Source organism: Pseudoliparis swirei, chromosome 23 (assembly GCF_029220125.1).
Source record: "Pseudoliparis swirei isolate HS2019 ecotype Mariana Trench chromosome 23, NWPU_hadal_v1, whole genome shotgun sequence".
NCBI classification, from domain to species: Eukaryota; Metazoa; Chordata; class Actinopteri; order Perciformes; family Liparidae; genus Pseudoliparis; species Pseudoliparis swirei.
Window position 1 is genome coordinate 12,053,317 of NC_079410.1, and position 22,736 is coordinate 12,076,052.

Genomic DNA, 22,736 nt, shown 5'->3' on the forward strand with positions numbered 1-22,736 from the left:
CCGTTCTCAGAAAGAGTTGGCAAGAAGCGGAAACGCTAATTACCTAAATTGGGGGCACCTGTGCACTACCTGTCTTTCAAAACGAGGAACGGGAAGAACACCTTTCCTTCAAAATAAGAGCACAGGTTACCCTTTACAATTATGATGATATTCTAAGATATTAGAAAACTTAGAAACACAGATGGAGTTTAATCATTAGGATCAATAATTACGTGGCCTTTAGCATGATGGACATTTCAAAGAGAATACATTGAGAGTCTTGCTTATAGCTGTTTTTTGTATCATATGTCATACTTCCACAGAGAGAAATATTGTACTTTTCACTTCACTTCATTTAGCTGCAAACTTACCAGTTACTTTTCAAAACAACTTATATTTACATTAGTTTATCAAATTTGCATTAGAGATTTAAAAACTTATCAGTGTAAAACGTTTACTTTACCAACTGACCACATTGAAAAGATGTATACATGTTGATGAATCAGTGATGATATTCCAATCATATGATACATGTAAGTAACACTGATTAGGTCCATCTTGCATAATGAGTACTTTGACTGAGGTACAATTTTGAATGCAGGAATTTAATATATTATTATTTAATTGCGTTATACTTTTACTTACTTTACTGCACACATCTCAATACTTCTTTCACTGCTGCCTGCTTTATACAGTGCATGGGTTGCCAAATAAATCCACAACTGTAAATGTCGTTAGGCACATCATGTGACCACAAATGTGTGACATTGTTAATGTCTAACCCATTTATTGTTTCATCAACCATATTGAGGACCCTGAGCATGCCTTTTTGAAAAAGCTTACAGATCTTTGCTGGATACTAATCTGCTGCAAAATAATCTACTCGTAATGCCCGACATGTAATCTACTCTCTTTGTATTTCATTCATATATTGCAAAAAAACATTTCTCCAAAACATGACCTAAACCTTTGATCATGTGAGTAATGCATGGCTCGCTCATTTAGTTCAATTAGTTAAGATATAAAGTAGATCCTTCTACGCCCAGATATTTAACCCTTGTGTTGCCTTCGGGTCAATTTGACCCGATTCAATGTTTCACCCTCCTGTCGCCTTCGGGTCAATATGACCCGATTCAATGTTTAACCCTCCTGTTACCTTTATATTTACTAACATATTTTACCCTTGAGGTCAATATGACCCCAGCTATTAAAATCTCCAGAAAATTATTAGAATTAATATTGTTTTCCAAGTTTAAGTGTGAGGTACTTTATGTTTGTTTGTTGACTCCCGAAAGAACACCGACATTAAACATTGAATCGGGTCAAATTGACCCGAAGGCGACAGGAGGGTTAAATATTGAATCGAGTCAAAATGACCCGAAGGCAACACAAGGGTTAAAGTGTTAGGGAAAGCAGATGCCGAATATTTTTTCCGATTAAAATGTTATTATTATCAGCAATTACTCTGGTCATATCAATTTATACAGTATTTATCAACTGGGAGTTGTCAATAACATTTACAATTTAGCTTACAATGAATAGATTCCAACTTGACATACAGAAATATTATTATGCATCTTTATACAATATGAAACCATCTATACACACGTTAATGGAGAGAAGGTGAGTCAAATATTCATCTACAAAAAATATATTATTTAATCCCATTTGATTTTGAGACAGAGGTTAAATTGTTCAGGGTTCAATGACAGTTAGAGGTCAACCACACATCTGTCATAATTATCCTAAGAAACCTAAAGCTTAAAAGCAGTCTGTTAAAACTCTGTAGTGTTCTCAATATTAGGATAAAATCAAGGAGTGTTGGTTAAAAAAAAATACAATTGCACTTAAAAGGCCAGGCGTACAGATGTGGGTATTTGTATTGTTAAAACCTGTTCTACCTGTAAAACAGGACAGTTTTGATGATTTATGTAGCATATAGGTACATAAGATCCAGAAAAGGTTTTCAACAGCTTCTCACATCCAAAGCACCCAAGTTTGATGCAGGGAAGCGGCGAGGGGGGAAGGGAAGGGGGGGATTGTGTTCTCTAATTCTCTTGTAGTTTTAGCGCCTTCCAGAAATCCTGGGATTTCTTTATAATACATAGATACAGTACATACAGTTTATACATAGATCAGTTGTGGGGCTACACCCAATTGAGAGAGCATCAATAACGCCATGGAAGCGACTAATCAAGTCACTTCATGGTTACAGCTTAATGTCTGACCAACATCTCATGTACCCACACTTGCCCTTCATATGTCCAAATCCCATAATAATGTCCTTAAAATTCAATATTTTTGAGGGCAAAAAATGAATAAGAGTACTTGAGGAATAAAAAATATCCAAAGACATCAAATCGACATTTGAAGACATAATGATATCTTTCTTGCTCCGACTCCGTCCGTATGTGTGATTGTTGACTGACGTGAACATGTATTTGCATAATGCCGAATATATTAATACACAGAAGATCCCCACACACACACAATCGCACACAAGAACACACGCGGTATACCTCATGATCCCACAGCAAACTATGCCGCCCTGGCTTCAAACGGGCTGCTGTGAGGACTGCTGTTATTAGCCAGGATCGTGTGTGGAGGGTGTCATACATATAAAAGGGTTGATTTGACTGTACATGAGTTTAGATGAACTGGCGTGTCGGTGTTATGTTGACGCTCAGTGCTTGTTTGGGCCCTTCCTACAGCACAACCTGGGATCTTTCTTTAGTCTTCTCCTCCTCTTGGCGCTTCATGGCCTGGATCACAGCAATCTCTTTAGCCTCTTTCTTCTGGTTCCTTGCTTCAAATAGCAACCTGAGTCAAAAGAAATCAGAGAAAATGTATCTAATCTAATCTATTTATTGCAGTGGCAAACAACATGTGTGGAATTTATTTGAATGTCCGAAAAATACTGTTTTGCCCAGTGGATGTAATATTATTTGTTTTTACCTGTTTTTTATTATCCTCTGCACAATTGCATCTGCAGTAAGGCTGTTCCCACTGTCAACAATACGGAGGAGTCCTTTCCTCCTCGGCTCCTGGATAGGAAGAAAATATTGCCAGATAAATGTGATTCATCATTCCTGCGGATTACCGTATTTCGTAGAGACGCTTTGAAAAAGAAAAGAAAAGAAAGCTGTAATTGACAGTGTGAAAAACTCTTACAGCATGGGGGTCAGAGCCATCCTTGTCTGGATATATTTCTGTCTTTCCATGGCATACAAGATCCACCTGTAGATAAAATATGTTCTACTTTATTAATTATTGTTGCATGTCAAAGTGTCCTTGAGAAGACACTGAACCCCCAGTTGCTCCCCGGGCGCTTGACTGCAGCCCACTGCTCCTTAATAACTAAGGATGGGTCAAATGAAGAGAACAATTTCCCCAAATTTCTTTCTTTCTTTCATTCTTTTCTAATTACAGAGAACGTTATTATCTCGTGGTGAGAGATACTTGTGTCGCCTGTACTAACCTTAAAATGTTCCAGCAAATCTTTTGTGACGGCAAAGGGTGCACCAATCACCACTTCTGACACATGCTGTGAAAACAATCTGAAATCAATTACACATAAAATGTCCTGCAGATGAATAAAACATGTATGCGCAATGCCCTGTGTTGACACCGGAGGAAGAAGCAGAAGAACCTACTCGACAAGCCAAGACGCTGAGTGTTCTCTCGTGGACATTCATGATGGGGTAGTTTTTCCCTTTGTAACGGTTGACCTCCTGAAAGATATGAACAAATATAGGAAATGTAAAGCACAATGCCAACACTCGACTATAGGAAATGTAAAGCACAATGCCAACACTCGACTATAGGAAATGTAAAGCACAATGCCAACACTCGACTCAGGGAGGCAGCGAATTCTTCACGCAGGCGTCTCACCTGATCGAAGTGCAAGCCCACTATAATGTAGGGCTTTTCTGCCAGCTTATGCACTGCTTCTAGGAAGTCCACATGGCCGATGTCTGACAGGAGTCAAGGTTGACTATTTGATAGCTCACGGACAGTTGACGGAATTTTTATTATAATTAAAACACTATTTTATAAATGTCAGAAACGTCTCAGTTTACTAGCACATGCTTTTCTGATGAACAAGTTGTATGTTTCCATAAATCCAGCAGTCTTTTAAGTGAAGTTCTAAAAGGATACGGAAGAGGTCAAAGGCTCCTGCCACATAGATGATAGTGTCTCCGGGTTGAGGCTCCTGGCCTGAAGCAAACTGGATGATCTTCTGTGAAGTCTGCAGAAACTGAGACACCCCCGTCCAGGGACTGTGGCCCTTCTGACCATGTGACCCCCGTAATCCAGAAACAGGCACAGTGAGTACAAACAGTGAGGCAATAAGACAGATGCACTTCAGTGAGGATTCAGTGGCATCACTGGTTTGTGCAAGAGACCAGGACGCTGCATCATCGCCACCGAGTGGTGTGAGTAGCAATGCCACCGTTGTTCAATAGCTAACTTGAGGCTGTAAAACGCAAGTTACGTATGTAACTATGGTTCTATGAATCCGGGATGACCGCCAGAGGCGGTGCTTAGCACTGGATATATTCCGTCTTGCGCATAGCAGGTCGAGTATTAATAACGACAAAGTCACCCGTGACCTCGGATGACCCGCCCACCGGGTATAAGTTCCGGTGTCATCCCGAGATCAGTTCACGGAATCTTCGCGAACTCACGAGATTCCGAGTGACTAAGAACTCTGGCGGTCATCCAGGATTCATAGAACCATAGTTACATACGTAACTTGCGTTCTATTTCATCCTTCCTGACCGCCAGAGGCGGTGCTTAGCACTGGATGACTTATATCAACAGAGTCACGAGGAATCCCAAGGAAACTACCTCATATGACTCAAGCAGAGGATTTGGACGGAGAACCACCTGCAATGCATGGAGGGTGTTCCCGTTCACTCTGTAGTCTCTGGTGAATGTGCGCAACGATGCCCCTGAGGCTGTTGCATACATATAGAATAGAATAGAATAGAATATACACTTTTATTTATCCCCAAGGGGAAATTAGTTCTCTGCATTTAACCCATCCTTAGTTATTAAGGAGCAGTGGGCTGCGGTGATGCCCGGGAAGCAACTGGGGGTTCAGTGCCTTGCTCAAGGACACTTCGACTTGCAACTAATGGGGAGAGCGGGGATCGAACCCACAACCCTGCGGTTGCAGGACGGCCCTCTTACCCCACTGAGCTAAAGCCGCCCACATTCCCTATATTCCCTATATTCCCTATGGGCATACCTCTCAGGGTCGCCCGTGATGTGGGAACGCTGTTGGTAGAACAACACCCTGCTCTGGATGGCAGAGCACGGACGTTCACCACCTATGCACAGGCAATGGTCTCCACTATCTAGTGGAACAGGCACTGTTCTGCAATGGCATAGCCCTTCTTAGATCCACCCTAACTGACTAGTTATGGTGGTCAAGCTGTGCAGGCTGGACAGGCTGGTTGAGACCCGAGCGTGCCAGCACCTTTGGGGGAAGCCACTGCTTTAGGCCCCAGTGTGACACCCGAGCCATCTGAGTTCCCCTCAGACAAGGCTCATTGACCGACAGGGCGTGTAGCTTGCCTACTTGCTCTGCCGCAGTTATGGCAAGGATGAAAGGTCTTTGCCGACAGCAACCACAGCTCTGCCTCTGCCAAGGGTTCGAAGGGAGGCGAGCATAGGGTGTCCAGTACCCCGGGCAAGTCCCCTGGAGGAGCCCTCGGGGGGGGGGGGGGGGGGCTCAGGGGATAGTCACTGAGGCCCTCCTTATGAAGAGGGACACCACCTTGTGGCTGTTCCGCATCATTGTCGGCTTTAGCATGCTGGCATGAAATGGCAGCTATGTAGGCCCTCAGGATAGAGGCAGACATGCCCTTAACTAGAAGGGATGACGGAGGCGTGAGTACCGTAGGCACGAGGCACCGTACTGGGTCCCTCCATCCGCTGGTCGGGAAGCGGCTTCGGTCTGCACATGTCTTGTAGACGGATGGCACTCTGGCGTTTAGAATAGTCCTTTGGATTGATTCTGCTCAGCTGCTTCTGCTCTCCTGCGGCCAAGCCCTTTGTTGGGCACGGCCGGGATCGGGATGGCAGGTCCCACCATCTAGCTGTGCTAGGGGTCTCGCATGTCAACGAGGCGCCGTGGCGTCTCACAGCGAAGTCTGTGCAGCCAGGGGAACCAAGTCCTGGCTGGACGCAAGGGGGCCACCAGCAAAATTCGGTGGCCCTGTTGAAGACCCCGAGTAGTTGGCAAGATCAGCGGAAATGTGGGGAACACCCTGGTTCCGTTCTCCTGGTCGATACCTCGCCCGACAATTGGTCAGGTGAAGGGTTACCGGAGTAAGAAAAGTCAGAAGGGCACGGGAGCTCCGTAGCAGCTCTGCAGCCCTAGAGACCCCTGGAGGTTCAAGCAACACGTGGTTGAGGCGATGTCTCGCCCAACAAGTACATATTCCCTCCCAAGTATGGCAGGAACTGTTTGAGCGCTAGGTGCATGGACTGTGGCTCCAGACCCAAGTGTCGCGAATAGACTGTCCTCTGGAAGTCCTGTACCGCCAGACTGTGCCCCACCTTGAGAGGCGGGAGTCTGCTGTGGCGACTTCCCGGTGGGGCGGACCCCTTCCCTGGGGATACCCTCTGACGGGTATGCTCTCACCCTCTACGGGGATAGAGCCGAGGGCACCACTGTGACCCCCATCTTGTGCCTGTGGCCCCTGGCGAAGGTTGTTAGGCCCTCCATGCGAAGGGCGCCGCAACAGCAGCCCAAGCATTTGCCCGATAGGCAAGGAAAAAAGGGATAAAAGACCACTGCCTGCCCCCTCAGAGAGTACCTACCTGCTTGAGTGACGGGCAGGCCCACTTAGTGGCTGCAACTAGAGCTATACCAATGAAGGTTATGCTCCGAGAATGGCTCAGAAAACTCTTTATGTTCACGAAGGCCCAACCGGGCAGCGTGAGAAAGAGTGTAAGACAGCTGATGCTGCTGTCAATTTACCCGATAGGCAAGAAGAGAGGATAAAAGACAGCCATCTGCCCCCTCAGAGAGGGGAAGGCTGCAGAGGATGCTGTCCACCTGTCTGAGTGATGGCCAGGCCCGCTTAGTGGCTGCATCTAGAGCTACACCAATAAAGGTTATGCTCTGAGAATGGCAGACAGTTTGTTCACGAAGGCCCAACCGGGCGGCGTGAGAGAGTGCAAGTAATGCACTGTGTGGCCCTAAATGGGTATGGCGCACATATCAGCCAGATCGTCCAGGATGGCAGTTTCCTCACGCCCTGGTGATTGCAGGGCGGCAGTAACGCCTTTTGTAGAAACTCCTGGGGAAGTCCACATGGAAGAAGCCTGGGAATAACGGCTTTGGAAAGCATAACAGAGCAACCGTCTGTGAAGCATTCTAGGAACCTGACAAAAGGCCTCCTTTAAGTCGACAGACATGAGCCGATCTCCTCTGGAGACCACACGAAGGATGTCTGCTGTGCTCAGCATGAGAAAGTCAAGACGTGGCGCCCCCGAGTGGACACGGGGTGTGGACACGGTCCTGCGAAGACCAGATAACGGCTGCCTGGTCTAACCGGCTTGCACCGTGCGCTGCTGCGCCTGTAGAGCAGGTCCCCTGATTTCACTGGGACAGTAGGGAGGTTGTTCCTACATGCCTCCGACAAGGGTGCCTGCGCCGGCCAAACAGCTGGTCTGAACCCTGGAGAGCATTAGGCGCCCAGGTTCTCTTGACGTAAGTGCAAATGCCTGCAGCGAAGCATCACTGAGGCTGTAGTCAAGTATGACATAGGAGGGGGAGTTGCCGTGTAGTAAGCACGGTAAAATGGTCACCTGAGAACCGACTGGGCTCGAGGGCACCGGTCATCCGGCCTCGGAGTCCCCTTGGGGAAAACCGATGGATGCGCTAGTCAGCTCAATGGATGGCATGGGACGAAGGCCATATTTGGCCATGTCCTGCATGGACGCCGGGGTTCGGTGATCTGTCGTAAGATGGTAACCCCTCAGATAGTCTCTGGAGGGGAGACTGAAAAGGTGGCAGGGCCGGGAATGCCCCTGAAGAATGCACTAGCGTGCGTGGGGTTCCGGCTGCTGTATATCCAGCAGTTCCTGTGCCCTGCGAATGACGAACCCGATGCAGCAGTCGACTGCCCCCTACAAGGGGCTATGGCCTGAGGAATGGGAACCAGGCCCAGAAGCGTGGGTGGGCCGCTTGTCCCCGTCCTCCAGTAAGGAGATTGGTGGACACTGCCACTGGGATGTCCTCCCTTGGGAATGGATCAGCCGTGGGTGGATCTGATGCTTCAGTCCTCCCTGCACTAGGGTGGCGACTTATCTGAGCTAGTTCTGCGGTCAGCAGACCTACTCTATAAGCTAGCATGCCCGATTGAACTGCTAGGGGAGCCCCTGCGGCTCCTAGCCGGCGCTTGCAACTGGTCGGCTGGCCTGGAGCTGACCTGACCTGTCTGTTGGGGTCCTAGCAGGAGCTAGAGCGAGCGCACTCCGCTACTGCAGCGCAGGTCCTGTGGAGCAGGACAGAGACAGCCCGTCTAGTGAGGGGAGAGCGTAATGCTGCCCTCACTAGCACGGTAGCTGTGGCTGCTGGGGGTCGCAGCAGTAGCACTCCGCTACTGTGGCCCAGGTCCTGTCGAGCAGGACAGAGACAGTCCGTCTAGAGCGAGGACACCTCTTCAATACTGTAGCTGTGATTACTGGTGTCCTATCAGTAAACTTAAGCGAGAGCACTCTGTTACTGTGGAAACGGGTTCCGTGGAGACAGTTTAGAAAACGGTCTAGAGAACAGCCTCTCTAGAGAGAAGACGTGAGGACACGCTTGACTAGTACAGTAGCTGTAATTACAAGCATCCCACGAGTAGCCTGGGCGAAAGCACTGTGCTACGGGGGAGCAGGTCCTGTGAAAACAGTCGTAGTGAAAGGGCAGGTCTCTTCGAGGACCCTTTCCACTAGTATGACCACTGTACTTACTGGTGTCCTCCCAGTAAGCCTGAGCGAGAGCTCTGCGCTACTGTAGACGCTGATCCCGTGAACACGGGTCAGAAAACAGCATGTCTAATGAGAGAGTGAGGACACACTTCACTCATCTGGTAGCTGTCAGCATTAGCGTGGCATTAGTTAGCCTGAGTGGAGACGCTCTGCTAGCTGTAACAGCAGCGATGTCATGGAGGTACATGTGCAGTATGCATCAGTATCGACTTATAGCCTCCTTAGCGTCCCCCCGGTGAGCCTGAGCGGGACGCTCTGCTCACTGGAAGCCGGTCGCAGTGTAGCGGTGTGGCAGCCAGCCGCAACTAGCGGACGCGCTCTCGTTAGCGCTGTAATCGCCCAGCAGTAGCCTGAGCGAGAGCACTCCGCTACTTGGGCCGAGGTCCTGTGCAACAGGAGGTAGCTGTCGGATTTAGCGTAGGCTTCGTTAGCCTGAGTGTACACACTCTGCTAGCTATGCACGGCGGCAATGCTACTAAAGTCAACACACACGCTATCCCACCGCTACAGAGAGCCGGTCGCGCCGGTGTAGCAGCCTGGCGACACCGAGCGGACGCGCTCTCGTTAGCACACAGTTAGCAGGAGCGAGAGCTCTGCTGCTGTGGGATATGCCGTCATAGACAGCAATTGTATTCGATCTCACCCGATTGAAGCTTCGCGGTGAAGGTGCTCTGGTGAAGACCGAGAAAAACCCGTGCGTTCTCCGGTCCGCCTCGACGGTCCGCCATAGAGAACGCAACGTCCTCCTCCTCGGAGGAGAGCTCGTCGTAGCCTCTGGAGGGCGACGGATCGCAACTCCGACCATTTGGTCACAAGGCTCCCCGCGACGAGCTTCAGTTAAACTTCAGCTTTAGCTGATGCTAACGTAGTAATTCCGTTAGCCTGCGTTTGCGAGAAGATGAAAAAGAACTGATCTCGGGATGACACCGGAACTTATACCCGGTGGGCGGGTCATCCGAGGTCACGGGTGACTTTGTCGTTATTAATACTCGACCTGCTATGCGCAAGACGGAAGATATCCAGTGCTAAGCACCGCCTCTGGTGGTCAGGAAGGATGAAATAGAACAAATCCCCGGCCCATTAATTCAACCCTCGTCAACTCCACAGCGCTACTCTGCTACTCTGCTAGACATTTAAATCCCCAGCATGTTGACTCTGAGTTACTTTCCCCATTCAGGAACAAAAGCGGCATTCACCATTTCACTAGCAAGGCCTGCAACTAGATTATAAAGTGGGTCCACAGTAAAGGCCTTTGTTTAATAATGATTGACATCTGGCCGACATAGCAACTGTAACTACTTGAATGACCATACAATTAAGAAAGAGGAAGCCAAAGAGCCAATTATTTGGTTTTGAACATCCATCAGTTAGGAGTTTGGTTGAAAGCTGAGGATTTGATTTGACCTGAATATGCTGTAAATATATTTGCTACCTACCTTTCCAAAGTTGTCCGTGTGCTGCTGATAGTCTGAACTATCCTAAAGAGAAGAGAGGATTTAATTAGGTGTGTGATGCTTACTGAAGGGTGCATAGCGGCAATAAGGCTGTTGGCTACTCACAATGTTGCTGTGATGTGCTTTGGTCATCAGCAGCATCCTGCCAACTAGATCTGTGGTTGAAACTCCCTGCGTTCGCTTACACTCCCTGGAACAACATAATAAAACAACTTCAGACACACACAACATATAATCTTGGCTGTTATTGGAATCTTCTGCACATTTCTGGGAACTCTCTCCCCATCCTCCCACTCCGTCCTCTTTCAGACTCACATGTCTGAATGCCGCTAGTTCAATTTATGTTGTCTATATGTTTACATGTTCTTTTACTATTTTTGCACTTTATGTTGTCTATGCACTTTATGTTGTCTATATGTTGCACAATTCACTTTATGTTGCACAATTCAATTCACTTTATGTTGGACAGAAGAGAAACGTAATTTCAATCTTCTGTATGTTTGCACACATGAAAAATTGACAAATAAAACTGACTTTGACTTTTGACTTTTATTTCAAAAGGAAACTCACCTGTACCGCCCTGACTTCTTCACCTCTTCATATGTGTCTTTGCCATCCACTGTTAGTGTTATGTCATCTGAAAGCACAGCATGCATGATTAATCCACTTAACCCCGTTACATCAACTCATAACAGTATTTAGTTCAATATTAATGTGGAATGCAATGCATCTGTGTGTCTGAATAGGGACATGAGGTTGTGATGAACTGTACCTCCGTGCACACAGAAGTCACAGTCGTACTTGTCAAGGGTCTGGAGGGTGGTGACGTAAGGCGCTCCTTCTACGACCTCATCCACCCATTTTATGGCCCGCACCATCTTGTATCTTTCTGCCTGAGTGAAGACTGGTGGACCTTTGTGCTTCGCAATCTCACCTTGAAGACAAAACAGGTACACTCAAACGATAACGTCGACCCGCACAAATAAACTGAGATTCATAGAGTGATAGGGAGTGAGAAATCTCCCTTTGCGTGATATTCTGAGCTGTTTTTATTGTGACTGAACGCATCATCGCCTTCGTCATTGAGATATGTATTATAACTTCAGCAGAGGGAAATATTGCTGGTATCTCTGCTTGCCCTGACTATGAAGTCATGCTGGGTTATCATAGAGTCAGAATGCTCCAGTGTGCTGTATGATGCAAAAAGAAGTTCGCTCGAGTGGTTACACTAGTGTCACAACAACCCCTCCAAAGTGAATAGGGCACAGCCTTAACAGAAAGAAGGGAAAAGTAGCAGAATTGGGGATGATGCAGGAAGACTTCCATTGAAGATGTTCTGTAGGTGTGATAAGGACAATAAGTCAGCGGGTCTGAGTCTTACTATCTGTGTGTACTCCAACGATGAGGTAATCTCCCATGGCCTTGGCCTGTCGCAGCTGGTTGGAGTGGCCATAATGGACCATGTCATAGCTGGGAGGATAAGAACATGAGAAGTCAAGTTGCATTGTTGTAGTGAGGTACAGGAGCAGCTGAGAAGGATGGGTTTTTTTAAGTTTTATTCTTTGTTGTAAAATCAAATAAAGGATAAAGGATTTCTTGAATTACAGTGGTACGGTTTGACCGCCGCTCTTTCATCAAACTTTAAACACGTCACACATCTCTTCTCCGGTACACCGTGTTTTATTCCTGATGATCACAAGTGAGTCCAAAAAATGTCTGGTGTAAAACTTGCAGTAGCTTTGACATTACATGAAGTTGATTAAACTGAAATAAATAAAAAACAACCTGGACTATAATAGATCAATATAAGTTTAGTTCACGGCCTAAAACATGCAGGAATATCATTATGATCCTATAACATTTACAGTGATTCTGACGTTATCGTTCCACCAATCTAATCCACGCACTTCATGTGATCTGCTAGATATCTGATCAAAGTCCAAACATTAAAAAACTCAATGTCACAATGTGTTTTCTTTCCCACTTCACTCCACCCAGGCTACGATACCATCTGTAGATAATTAGATTAGTCACAGATTGGAGACTGAGATTGTTGACATGGTAATCTAGCGTAGTAAATAGAGAACAGATGGGCATTATCCCTCCATCACTATTACAACTGCCAACAGTCGGATATTTATTTCTGTTCTGCTTGGAACATGATATTGATGTTGACTATGCAGAAAAAAAAGAGAGGAATTTGCCCTGACTGATGAAAGTGACTGCAGGTGTCACTAAATATGCATTGATGTTGTTAGGGCCTAATCACAGGGTAATTTAGTATGGCAGCAACTATAACCACCAGCGGTTGCGTGACAGCAATTAACTTGGCGAATCACAATAATGACGACAAAATTGATGGCTGAAGTGACATTTAAATTTGCATCTGTGTCCTCTTAAGTACGTAAAGTTACACATCAGCTCTCTCAAGGGGTCATGTGTAAAACTGCACTATGAATAGCATCCTCAAAAATCAATAAGAAAACAGATGAGCACTTCCAGAGCTACAGTATCCACGCAGCCACATCAGTAACAGGCCGATCATGTGTTCAGCCCCCGGGGCTGTGCAAATGAAAGACAGCATCTGTGACAGCCTGTCTGAAAACGTCCGAGACTGCACTTGATGGTATGGCGACACAAAAAACTATTACCAGACGGTATGGCTCGTCTATGTGATTCAGATGTGGCCACTTCAAAACAAATGTGCATAGGTGAACCATAAAAAAAGGAGGCTTGTTGTCGGGGAAGCAAGATGGTCTCTGTGAGTCTCGTGCTGTCAATCTCTTGAAATGGGATCCACGTGTTCCGGCTCTGAGGCGATCGCGCAGGGCCGGAAGAATGTAAGAGGAGGGAGCATTTGGAGGTGAAAGAGTAGGGAAGAAAACTATGGAGCTCCAGACAGAGTTACATAAGATGCTTTTGGGGAGGTGTCGCTCTCGCTTACTCCCCAACATGTGTCACCGTATTCCTGTTGTATTTTTAAGCAGCGGTTGGATCATGACCGTGAGATGATGAAATATTAATCAGCCTGTTAGCGGACACCCAAAGACTTCTCAGGGGGAAAAAACAGGCAGACATCAGCGGGCACAGTGATGAAATACATCGGGACACATGTAGGAAATACCAGTTTGTGGGGTACAAAAATTATTTCCTTGACATTTTAGTGAGGTTTCATTGAACCTATATTTTAAATACCTGGAGACGTAGAGCTGCTGACTGGTTTATACTGAATACTTCTAGGGAACTAAATAGTCTCAGATAAGGCTGGAATTAATAAATGAATAAACACTCCCTAGAGGTTTAAATGGCATATTTATCGCCCGGTGTGGGCACGCTACCTCAACGGACTTTACACCCTTCCTCTATGATGCTTCACTGACAACTGATCTTTGACCCCCGTCACCTCTTTTAAGGACAGATGATTAAGCATCTTTGTATAGAGAATAAGGGGCGGGTTCAAAGATGTCTCAACAAACAAAGTGACTGATCTTTCTCTTGGAATTTTCCTCTCATACCGCTGACAATGCTGGCTGTCAGTCAAGTAGGGCGTCGGGAAACAATGTGCTTAGTGACGGGCACGGCCGCCCACACGAGCCACAGCGGCCGGAGCAGTTGTGGGCCGGAGGGGTTAGATGGGGTTAATGGAATGAGCTCTGTTGACATTGGCTCGCTTTGCATGCTCGCCCCACTGTGTAATATTCTGGCATTCCAAATATTCTGCAACATTCCATCAAACCATGGACAGGCCGCCCCACCTAAATGATAGGAATTCTACGAGAGAAAGCCACCATAATCCTGGCTTTCATAAATTCAAAACATTTAGCTTTTTCACTGCACCATGGAGGTAGACTCTGTCTACCAAAGGCTTGCTGTTTCGCCCAGAGGAGGCATCTTAAAAGGTACAGTTCTAGGGCTGCAGCCAACCATTATTTTGATTCGCGATTAATAGTTTGGTGTAGACATGAAAGACATTATAATTTCAAACAGCTAATGGTGTGACATATTCAAATGTCATTTTAAAGATATATGTTGCTTTCACACATGGCCAAAGGAAAGCATCAAATGACCTCAGTTGAGAAGCTGGAACAGTGAAAAACTTCTAACGATCAATCAACAATCAAAATAGTTGACAACAATTATTGGAGATAAGTTCATCTCAGTTTTTGTTACCAACTCAAACAGGTCGTAAAACAGTTTGATTGAACATATTTTTAGTTTTCAACAACATGCTGTTCACACGAAAGTGTTTCTGCATAGACGGGTTTTTATTGATTTCCTCAAATGCCGGGATGCAGAACAAACTCAATTGTATTTGTATTGATTGTTTTGAGGTGACGGCAAAAGTCTAAAAATCTTTAAAAGTCAAAGTGAGTCTGTTAGACATTTAACATTTTGTCTGAGATTAACTGAAAACTGAAATGTAGACATTGGGCGTCTTATTAGTCTTCCATGTAGCTGATCCTCTACAGCGGAGCCCTTTTGAAAGTGCAATGGTAAGATGATGGAAATATAAGTACACTGCACTATAAAAGCTGATGAGTAAAGTCAACTCAAAGGGTTTGATGGAACCGATTGATTAAAGTTAAATAATTAATGTCTGAGATGGCATAAAAACCTTTATTTCCACCTTGTTCAGTGTGATCAGCGTCATGAGGCTTGTCTGTTACATGAAGAGTCGCCATTTGGCTGTGTTATTAGGAATAAGGAGAACATTTCTGCTACTGGGTGCAGGGATGTTTTAGTTGGATGCTGAATTTCCCCAAAAATCTATTTAAACTATAAAGAAATATATTGGTCATATATTTTTAGTAAAAAAATAGGATGTTTGACGTTCAGCTGCAGGAGCAAAGAGAACTCAGCTTGTCTTAATTTCCATCCGTTGTTTCACACATTTTTATATTTTAATGTCAACACAAGAGCTTGATTTCTTAGGTTAGCATTGCCCTTCCCACAGCTGTGTGCTCACATCAATTGTCAGTGTTGCATTCAAGGGAGTGCCTCGTTCGACTCTAATGCAATTGTTCTTGATCTCATTACACCATCCTGCCAGAGACACCTTGTTTGTTTGGGTGTCATTACAACATGAAAGTAAAACCACATGAAGGTTCGTTATAATCGGTTGTACCAGTGACAGTGAGCCGCATCCACAATGCCTGGACCCTAATAATATGTATAATTAATCTATAACTTTGGTCAGAATAAATTATTCTTCTAAAATGTATTTGGTCCCACATATTGACCTGTACATAAGACGTATGACTTAATTATGTGTGCCTCTTGGAAATAAGGACATTGAAACGTCATTGTATTGCCAACTGCCATCTCGGTGGCAGTATGACCTCGGCTGTGGCTCGAGCTGTAATGTTATAGATTAGAATAGTATATCCAAAAGCATTTAGAAATGTCATACCAGCATGTTAGTCAAGAACGATGTTCATTCATTAATTGTGAACAAGACGGCAATGAAAGAGTGCAGCATATACTGGCCGATGATTTTAAACTTTATCAATTCAACACTTAGCCGATGCCTTGCTTGATCATTGTAATTACAATAAGTTTAATAACTTGTTTATTTTGTCAAATATGTACTTACCCCTCAATTCAGTAACATATACACACACGCATTAAGTGAAGTTAGTCACTAAAATACATTATTACATGAACCCAGCAGACATTTTTATCCTCATGACATCCAAAACATGAACATGTCAGCATTACACAGGGTAGGCCTATATTAGTTAAAGGGCTCCCTCCGCATGCCAGTGAATTATGATGAATTGAAGCAGCAACTCAATATAAATCATTCCTGATGTTATTATCTGAAGATGTGTTTACTAAAGAGGGGAATGGAGAGGATGCCCCAGTAATGGAGAGTAAGAGCTGTGCAATGTAGGCCTAATACGTCCCGGAACATTGGTGATGTCTCTGGCCGTTAGAATAGAGATGTCACATGATACTGAATTCAAACATGAGTGTCTACGGATGTCTCTGGAGAATGAAGCAGCGAGAGCTGTGTAACCTGCAGCAGGCCTGTCCCGGTGGTCGGTGACATGCAGGCTGACACCTTCGTTAAAACGGACCACGGCCGATAGGAACACGGGATCTTCATCACACACCATCAATAATCCGGCAAATTACTCACCAGCCATCGCACCACACCCGGATTATTCTCCTCCTCTTCTCGGGACTGCACGTCGCAGCGTCGGGGATCGCGCCTGCGTCTTTACCGGCTGCCGTGTTCACTTGGTGGTGGTGATGTCCGTTCTCGATCATGTCGAAAAGCTGGTGCGCGGTCACCCTTCAAGTTCAACCGTAGCCACAGAGCGACTCTCTCCAGGTGGGACGGGGGGAGGAACGGTGTCCGCTGTGTGCCCGGTTTCGGTGCAGGACAGCCGGTTGAACTGTGTCCGCAGCAGCAGCGGCAGCGGCAGCGGCAGCGAACAGTGCGATGCGCCAACGCCTCCTCCACCGGCGACGCAGCGACGCACGACGCGCTACGTCAAGTCGGCTGAAATAAGCAGATGACCCACGAAGGAAATGAAGCGCTGGTCGTAAAACGCATTGAGTTGCTCCGCTGTAGTCGGTGTTTTACTTTGAAAAGACTGAACCGGAAGTTGTGGTTCATTGCGGTGGATTTGACAGGTGCTGACTCCTACGGCTGGGCGCGGGTGCACGCAGTGGACACGGTGTTACATAATCATGCCGTTTTCCACTGTCATGTGACAATATCTTTATTCCCCCATAAATAGCGGGTTATCTGGCTAAACTTCCTTGATGACGTACCCATTGGTGGTCTGTAGGTTCACTCCAATTGGCTGCAAGGCAGGAAGAAGGATAAGATAGTTTCTTTATCTTGTATTTGATTAGCTTAATAACCAAAGTAATTAACCATGAAGAGTGTAGACCAGGGCTATTCAACTTCAGTAGCAAGTGGGCTGAATAAGAAAATCACGGGGGGTGTGAGGGCCGCACAGAATATTGATCAAATAATGGCTCAAAATTAAAAACAGTAATGTATATTTCCACAGGTAAACAGTCACACACGAAAATGCGTCGGTATTGTGTGGCAAAAGTGTTGCGAACAAGCATCACTATAAACATGTTTTAACGTGTAAATATCCGCTCAAGGCAACCAGTTGTTTCAGATCCCAAACCAAACTGTTCCCATGAAAACATAAGAAATGTGACTTAATGGATCAATATATAAATTACTTGGAATGACACTAATATCTGGTGGCGCAGCGCACAGACTGCACGTCTTTGAGTGCAGACTCCTTTTGCGTGAAAGGGATCGAAACCAGGTCGGGCGATCTTTTTATTTTTATTTTTTCGAAAATGTATTTCTTCCTCCGTGGCTGTGATGCACTGCTCACTTATACAATCGTAACCGCCGACATGGATATGAACGGTGGCTTGAAGAGACAGAGCCCCGCTGCAGAGGTGAAGAGAACACAACGCACGTACGCGCAGGGAAACCAGTAGGTCTGAAAACCAGTAGGGGTGTAACAACGGCAACCAACACGGGTGCGTAACATAAAGATGTAACCATACAGGTTTGGTTGAGGCAACAGTGAAACTCAATGGCTCTGGGTTAGATGTCTCAATGTATAAAAGAGGCGTGTCCGTCAGTTATATTTTTTCTTACCAAGCTATACTGATTTGCAGGCAGTCTTGCGGGCCGTAGTTAAACTCAAACGGGCCGTATCATAATAATAATAATAACAGAATGAAATTAAAACACACCAAAATAAGTAAAAAGAAAATTACACATATATATTCACTAGGAAAAGTTACATCATATTATGTGCATGCATTAATTTAGCAAAGATCAAAATTCATCAAAATATATCTATTAAGAAAAAATATTGGTGGCTATTGAGATAACAACCAAAGAAGACAATATCTCTTCACTGACTTATAATTATGCGACCCGACAGCCCTGAAGTAAATCTTAGTGAAGATTGCACTGCTCACAGTTACTGGCATTAAAAGATACTATTGTGGTTTTATCAATGCCTCTCTTAGAGTGTCGAATGTGTTCTGAACTCACAAACATGAACTGCATTGCTGATGTGTGCATTAGATTGGACTATGATGAGAATAAAATGTGGCACTTTGTGGAACATTTCATAGTTTCAAACTTGAACAAGTATAGGGTGAAATGTACCACTTTTCTGTTTGATACAGTAAATATGTGCATTGTAGGGGGAATCCTTCTGTGAAGAGTGTGTGGCCCCATCTTGTGGAAAAACCAGACAAGAAACAAACAATCAGACAAAGTCTTTCCACAGAAGTGCCAGCAGAGGGAACCCCAGACCTACATATTACATGGAAGCTCGGACAAGATTAAAATCTCTCAAGCAGCAATATTTAACATCCTTGGCTTTTATCTGGCTTGTGTTTTTTCTTCTTCTTATTGCCAGAATGTCACTGGCTTTCTGAAATAACCCTGTTGGATACGAGGAGAAGTCTCTCGTCAGCAAAATCGCAGCAGCTTCATGTGACTCAATTAATTGCTGATAAATACACCTCTTAGTGTAGAATCTCCCGTAAACAGGCATGCCCTCTGCCGTGGTGACATTTGCAGAGCGGGGCCCCGCGCCAAGCCTTGGCAGGGCCGACGTGCTAAATGAACGACCTTGCTGATGGGGATGGCAACATTAATTGTACAGCGGGGCTGTGGTCTGAGAACTGGGGCAGGCACCTGCTACTACAGAAGTGGGTGAAGATGAAGAATGCTGTCCTAGATTGCCCACCAGATCACCTAAACCCAACCCGCCAAATTAATCAACTCGTCAGAGGTCATCCGGTTGTCTGGGGCAGGCGTCCAGAGGAGGGGGAGGAGCCTGTTTTAAGGCACAGGTCACAGAGACCTGTAGGAGTCGATGGTACCACAGTGCAGAGGCACTGGGGTAAAGACTTGCCCTGCAGGATGGAGTGGTAACACGGAGCTCGTCTCCAGCCATCTGTCTCTTTCTTTCCGCATGTTCTCTCACGAGATGCGTTTTGAATGTGCTGTGTCGAAACGCTGCTGAGGAGGGTGATGTTTGATGAGGTGCGCCGAGACAGAGGGGCTTTGGGCCCACGGGGAGCGCAGATGACTAACTCACCACTCCTCCTAATCTAGGACAAGCACACCTAGACATCCTTCATGACTCTAATGTTTTACTCGTGTCGGGCCAAAAATACGTCCATCGAGGTTAGCCAAAGTGGGTCGCTCAACAGCTTTTTTTGGATCACAGAAAAAGAAATCGTGCCATCTAAATGATCGCTGTCTTCTAAACCCCACCCCGGACGGCAAAGAGCCTTCCCCGCCAGTTTATTTTTGCAAGTATCAAACTGGGTCAATGACGCCACAGAATATGACAAATAAAATCCATTTCAACGGTGTTTAAAAGCCTCCAAAGATGTGACTTGGAATCCATTTTCAAAACATTTTATTGGTCTTATAGAAAATAAAGTAAGCTGTATCAACAAACATACAATATATACATCAATAACTTAGACACCTCAGAGAATCACATTTAAATCCACAGTTGTTACTGTATATATGAATACATAGTACTTATCTACAGATTGCAAAAAGTACAATAATTTAATTTATAAATAGTTACAATTAACTATTGTTTGTTTTCATACAAAGTACTGCGATATTTTATTACAACCCATACAGAAAAATAACAAAACAGATAATTTACTGTATATTACTCGCTTGAGTGAGATTGTTATACCTTTAAAAGACGGAGCCGCTCCATGGAGGAACCTGCACAGTCGACTGTTTGCAAAGCAGAATAATATGAAGAAAAGCCAAAGTCTCGAGAGCTGTTAGAGTCAACTGCCACACAAGTGCTGTTATTTATCCCCTCTAATATGTCGCTCGGAAACACAAAACAAACAAGAAAAGAAAATTAGAAAAGAAATCTGCAGAACAAATTCCAGTGTTAAGATCAATTTCAAACACACACTCGACACGTGATGAGAACAGAATCGCCGTGGATGACGCCGCAGCAAACAACGAGCGTTAATGACTGGAGTAGCAGCAGAGGAACCTCGAGCGTACAAAAACACACGCACACACGCATACCAAAGAAAAGTAAATATTGCAAGTGGCCCTTGTGACAGAATCTACTGTAGCATCTATTTCACCCAGTGCACAAACATTTATATAATAGCAATATCTTTCAGTCAGATATCCAAGTTCAATTCATGGACGTGGCATTCAGCTCATTTACGACCAGAGCAACGAGTGAGTAAGGCTAGAGTGCAACTGTCCCACGATTCCACACTGCACTTGAATACAGCTTCAACACGTCAGCTACTACAAACAAGGGCCAATTGCTCTTCCATTTAGGGGTTCAAATTCTGAGGGCAGAAAACAAAACCCCGAAACAAACACATTTTACAAAAAAAAGCAACCTACAAAACAGCAAGAATCATTAAATAACAGACCATAGTCACTTTGACAATATTGATTACTCTTACATCTACTCTCTCGCACCTTTCCACTGAGTTGCATATTAAGGGTCACTTTTTCACAATGGTCATTAATACCTACTGTAGCTACATACTATACAACTGTATGTGTGGAAAAGAGAGAGTGATCACCTCGAGCGGAGATTGAGAGATTGGTCGACGGTGCCGCTTGAACACCTTAAAAGACACTTGACACGAAAAAGATTCACTCCACAAGACTGCCACGGCTATAGGGACGCCAACATCAATACTGGGCTATGTCAAGAGTCAAATATATATATATATATATACACACATATATATATATATATTTTCCCACAGTTAACCAGTTAATGTAGAGAGCGAAGCATGTCGAGGAGAGGACACACAGACACCAGCGCCCGGCTCTCTGGCATGGAGTTCTGCCGAGGCGTAGCTTTGAGATCAACACCTCGCCGACGCTAGAAGACATTCAGGAGAGTGAGATCTGGATGAAGTGCATTCTGTTAACGTCGAAACACAACCACTTTCACCTTGAGGTGTAAAAGTGCTCCACTGTTAAAATCCCTTTTTTTAGACGACCAGGAAAGTGATGCGACACTTGGCACAGAGGGAGCGCTGCCGGCAGCCGCGCTTGTTGATTGTACTCCTACGTGGTCTCGCTGTTTCTCTTTCAGAGTGTGGATTGAAGCCCTTTATGACATGCCTATTGTATAAAAAATAAATAAAAAAGCAGAACAAACTAAATGAAGACGGAGCTGCCATCCCTGCTTCTCATCGAGAATGGTTTGTTCGTCTTTTCAGAGACTGAGCGGTTTTGTCCTGAGCAAAACACGCGGGAGCTTAGTGCATACGAACCCTCCAAACAAAGCGCTTTAAAATCGGACCCTCTGAAGACCAGCGGGTAAACTCACACAAGTGACGCCGCGCCGTTCGGCGGTTACCCTTTAAAAGTTCATTGACGCAATCTCATCGCGAAAGTCTTGAGAAAGCTTCCCAAGCAGTTTTAACTTCACATTAAGTCAAAAAGCGAAATTTGAAAAGGTTATTAAGTTTCTGTTACGACCAAATTCAAACCAATTCAGTGACTGGAATGGATACGATGATGAAATCTTCCAAATAATGAAGACAATTATTTTAAGGTTACACGGGATGTATTTAGAGGGCATCCAGCACCAGGTGCAACCGTTATGCAGCTTCAGCTAAAAGTCACGAATGCCATTTCACCCAATCTTGTCTGGCGTGGCTCAATGTGGTGAACTCTTCACGACAGTATGATTTGGAACTAACACCGAGGAAGCGGAGGATATCACAGATGCCAATACGCACAAAGACAATTGACCTTGTTTACACCACCTAGTTTAGCTCTACAGATTTGTTTTAAATAGCACAGCATTGACATCTATACAGTGACGACACTGCCAACTTGTCACTTACACATCACATCGCGCGCTACCCCGCAGTACGCGCCTAGCCACTAGAAAAAAGCTATCAGACTTCAATAGTAAGCCACTTTCGGTACAATTGCAAAAAGATGTCACGGGATTTTTTTTCTTCTTTTCTTCATCTGTATTTCTATAAACAATGGAAGGTAATCTACCTAGTAATAAAAACCAAGAACTCAACATTAGACAAAGTTTTCTACACCTTAACAATTCAAACAGTATAGCTTGTGAAAAGATTTTCTTTTGGAAATATCTGACTGCCCTGTCAACAAGTAATAAATTAAAAAAATGCAATATATATCTTTTAAACAAAACAACTTGATCATATTTAATCTATGAGCAAAAATTATGTTTCATAATGTTTGTAGATATCGCCCCCCCCCACACAAAACAAGAGGATATTACTGTT

The 22,736-nt window shown here is 44.9% G+C and overlaps 1 protein-coding gene across 4 annotated transcripts; it reads right to left on the reverse strand.

Annotated features, from left to right (window-relative positions):
* Nucleotides 1-702: 702 nt before the first annotated feature.
* LOC130189236 (ethanolamine-phosphate cytidylyltransferase-like) lies at nucleotides 703-16,893 on the reverse strand. 4 transcript variants are annotated; one of them, XM_056407991.1, is made up of 13 exons: nucleotides 16,573-16,893; nucleotides 11,812-11,900; nucleotides 11,203-11,364; nucleotides 11,001-11,067; nucleotides 10,536-10,620; nucleotides 10,413-10,454; nucleotides 4,138-4,270; nucleotides 3,871-3,953; nucleotides 3,633-3,710; nucleotides 3,458-3,523; nucleotides 3,151-3,216; nucleotides 2,935-3,023; nucleotides 703-2,799 (listed from the first exon to the last, which is right to left on the reverse strand). In XM_056407991.1, the coding sequence occupies exons 1-13, from the start codon at nucleotides 16,701-16,703 to the stop codon at nucleotides 2,685-2,687; spliced, it is 1,206 nt and encodes a 401-aa protein (XP_056263966.1). In that variant the 5' UTR covers nucleotides 16,704-16,893; the 3' UTR covers nucleotides 703-2,684. The 4 variants fall into 4 exon arrangements, with proteins under 4 accessions (XP_056263966.1, XP_056263965.1, XP_056263967.1 ...); XM_056407990.1 differs by having other exon boundaries at nucleotides 4,138-4,284; nucleotides 10,412-10,454; XM_056407992.1 differs by lacking the exon at nucleotides 3,151-3,216 and having other exon boundaries at nucleotides 4,138-4,284; nucleotides 10,412-10,454.
* Between the last annotated feature and the right edge of the window lie 5,843 nt (nucleotides 16,894-22,736).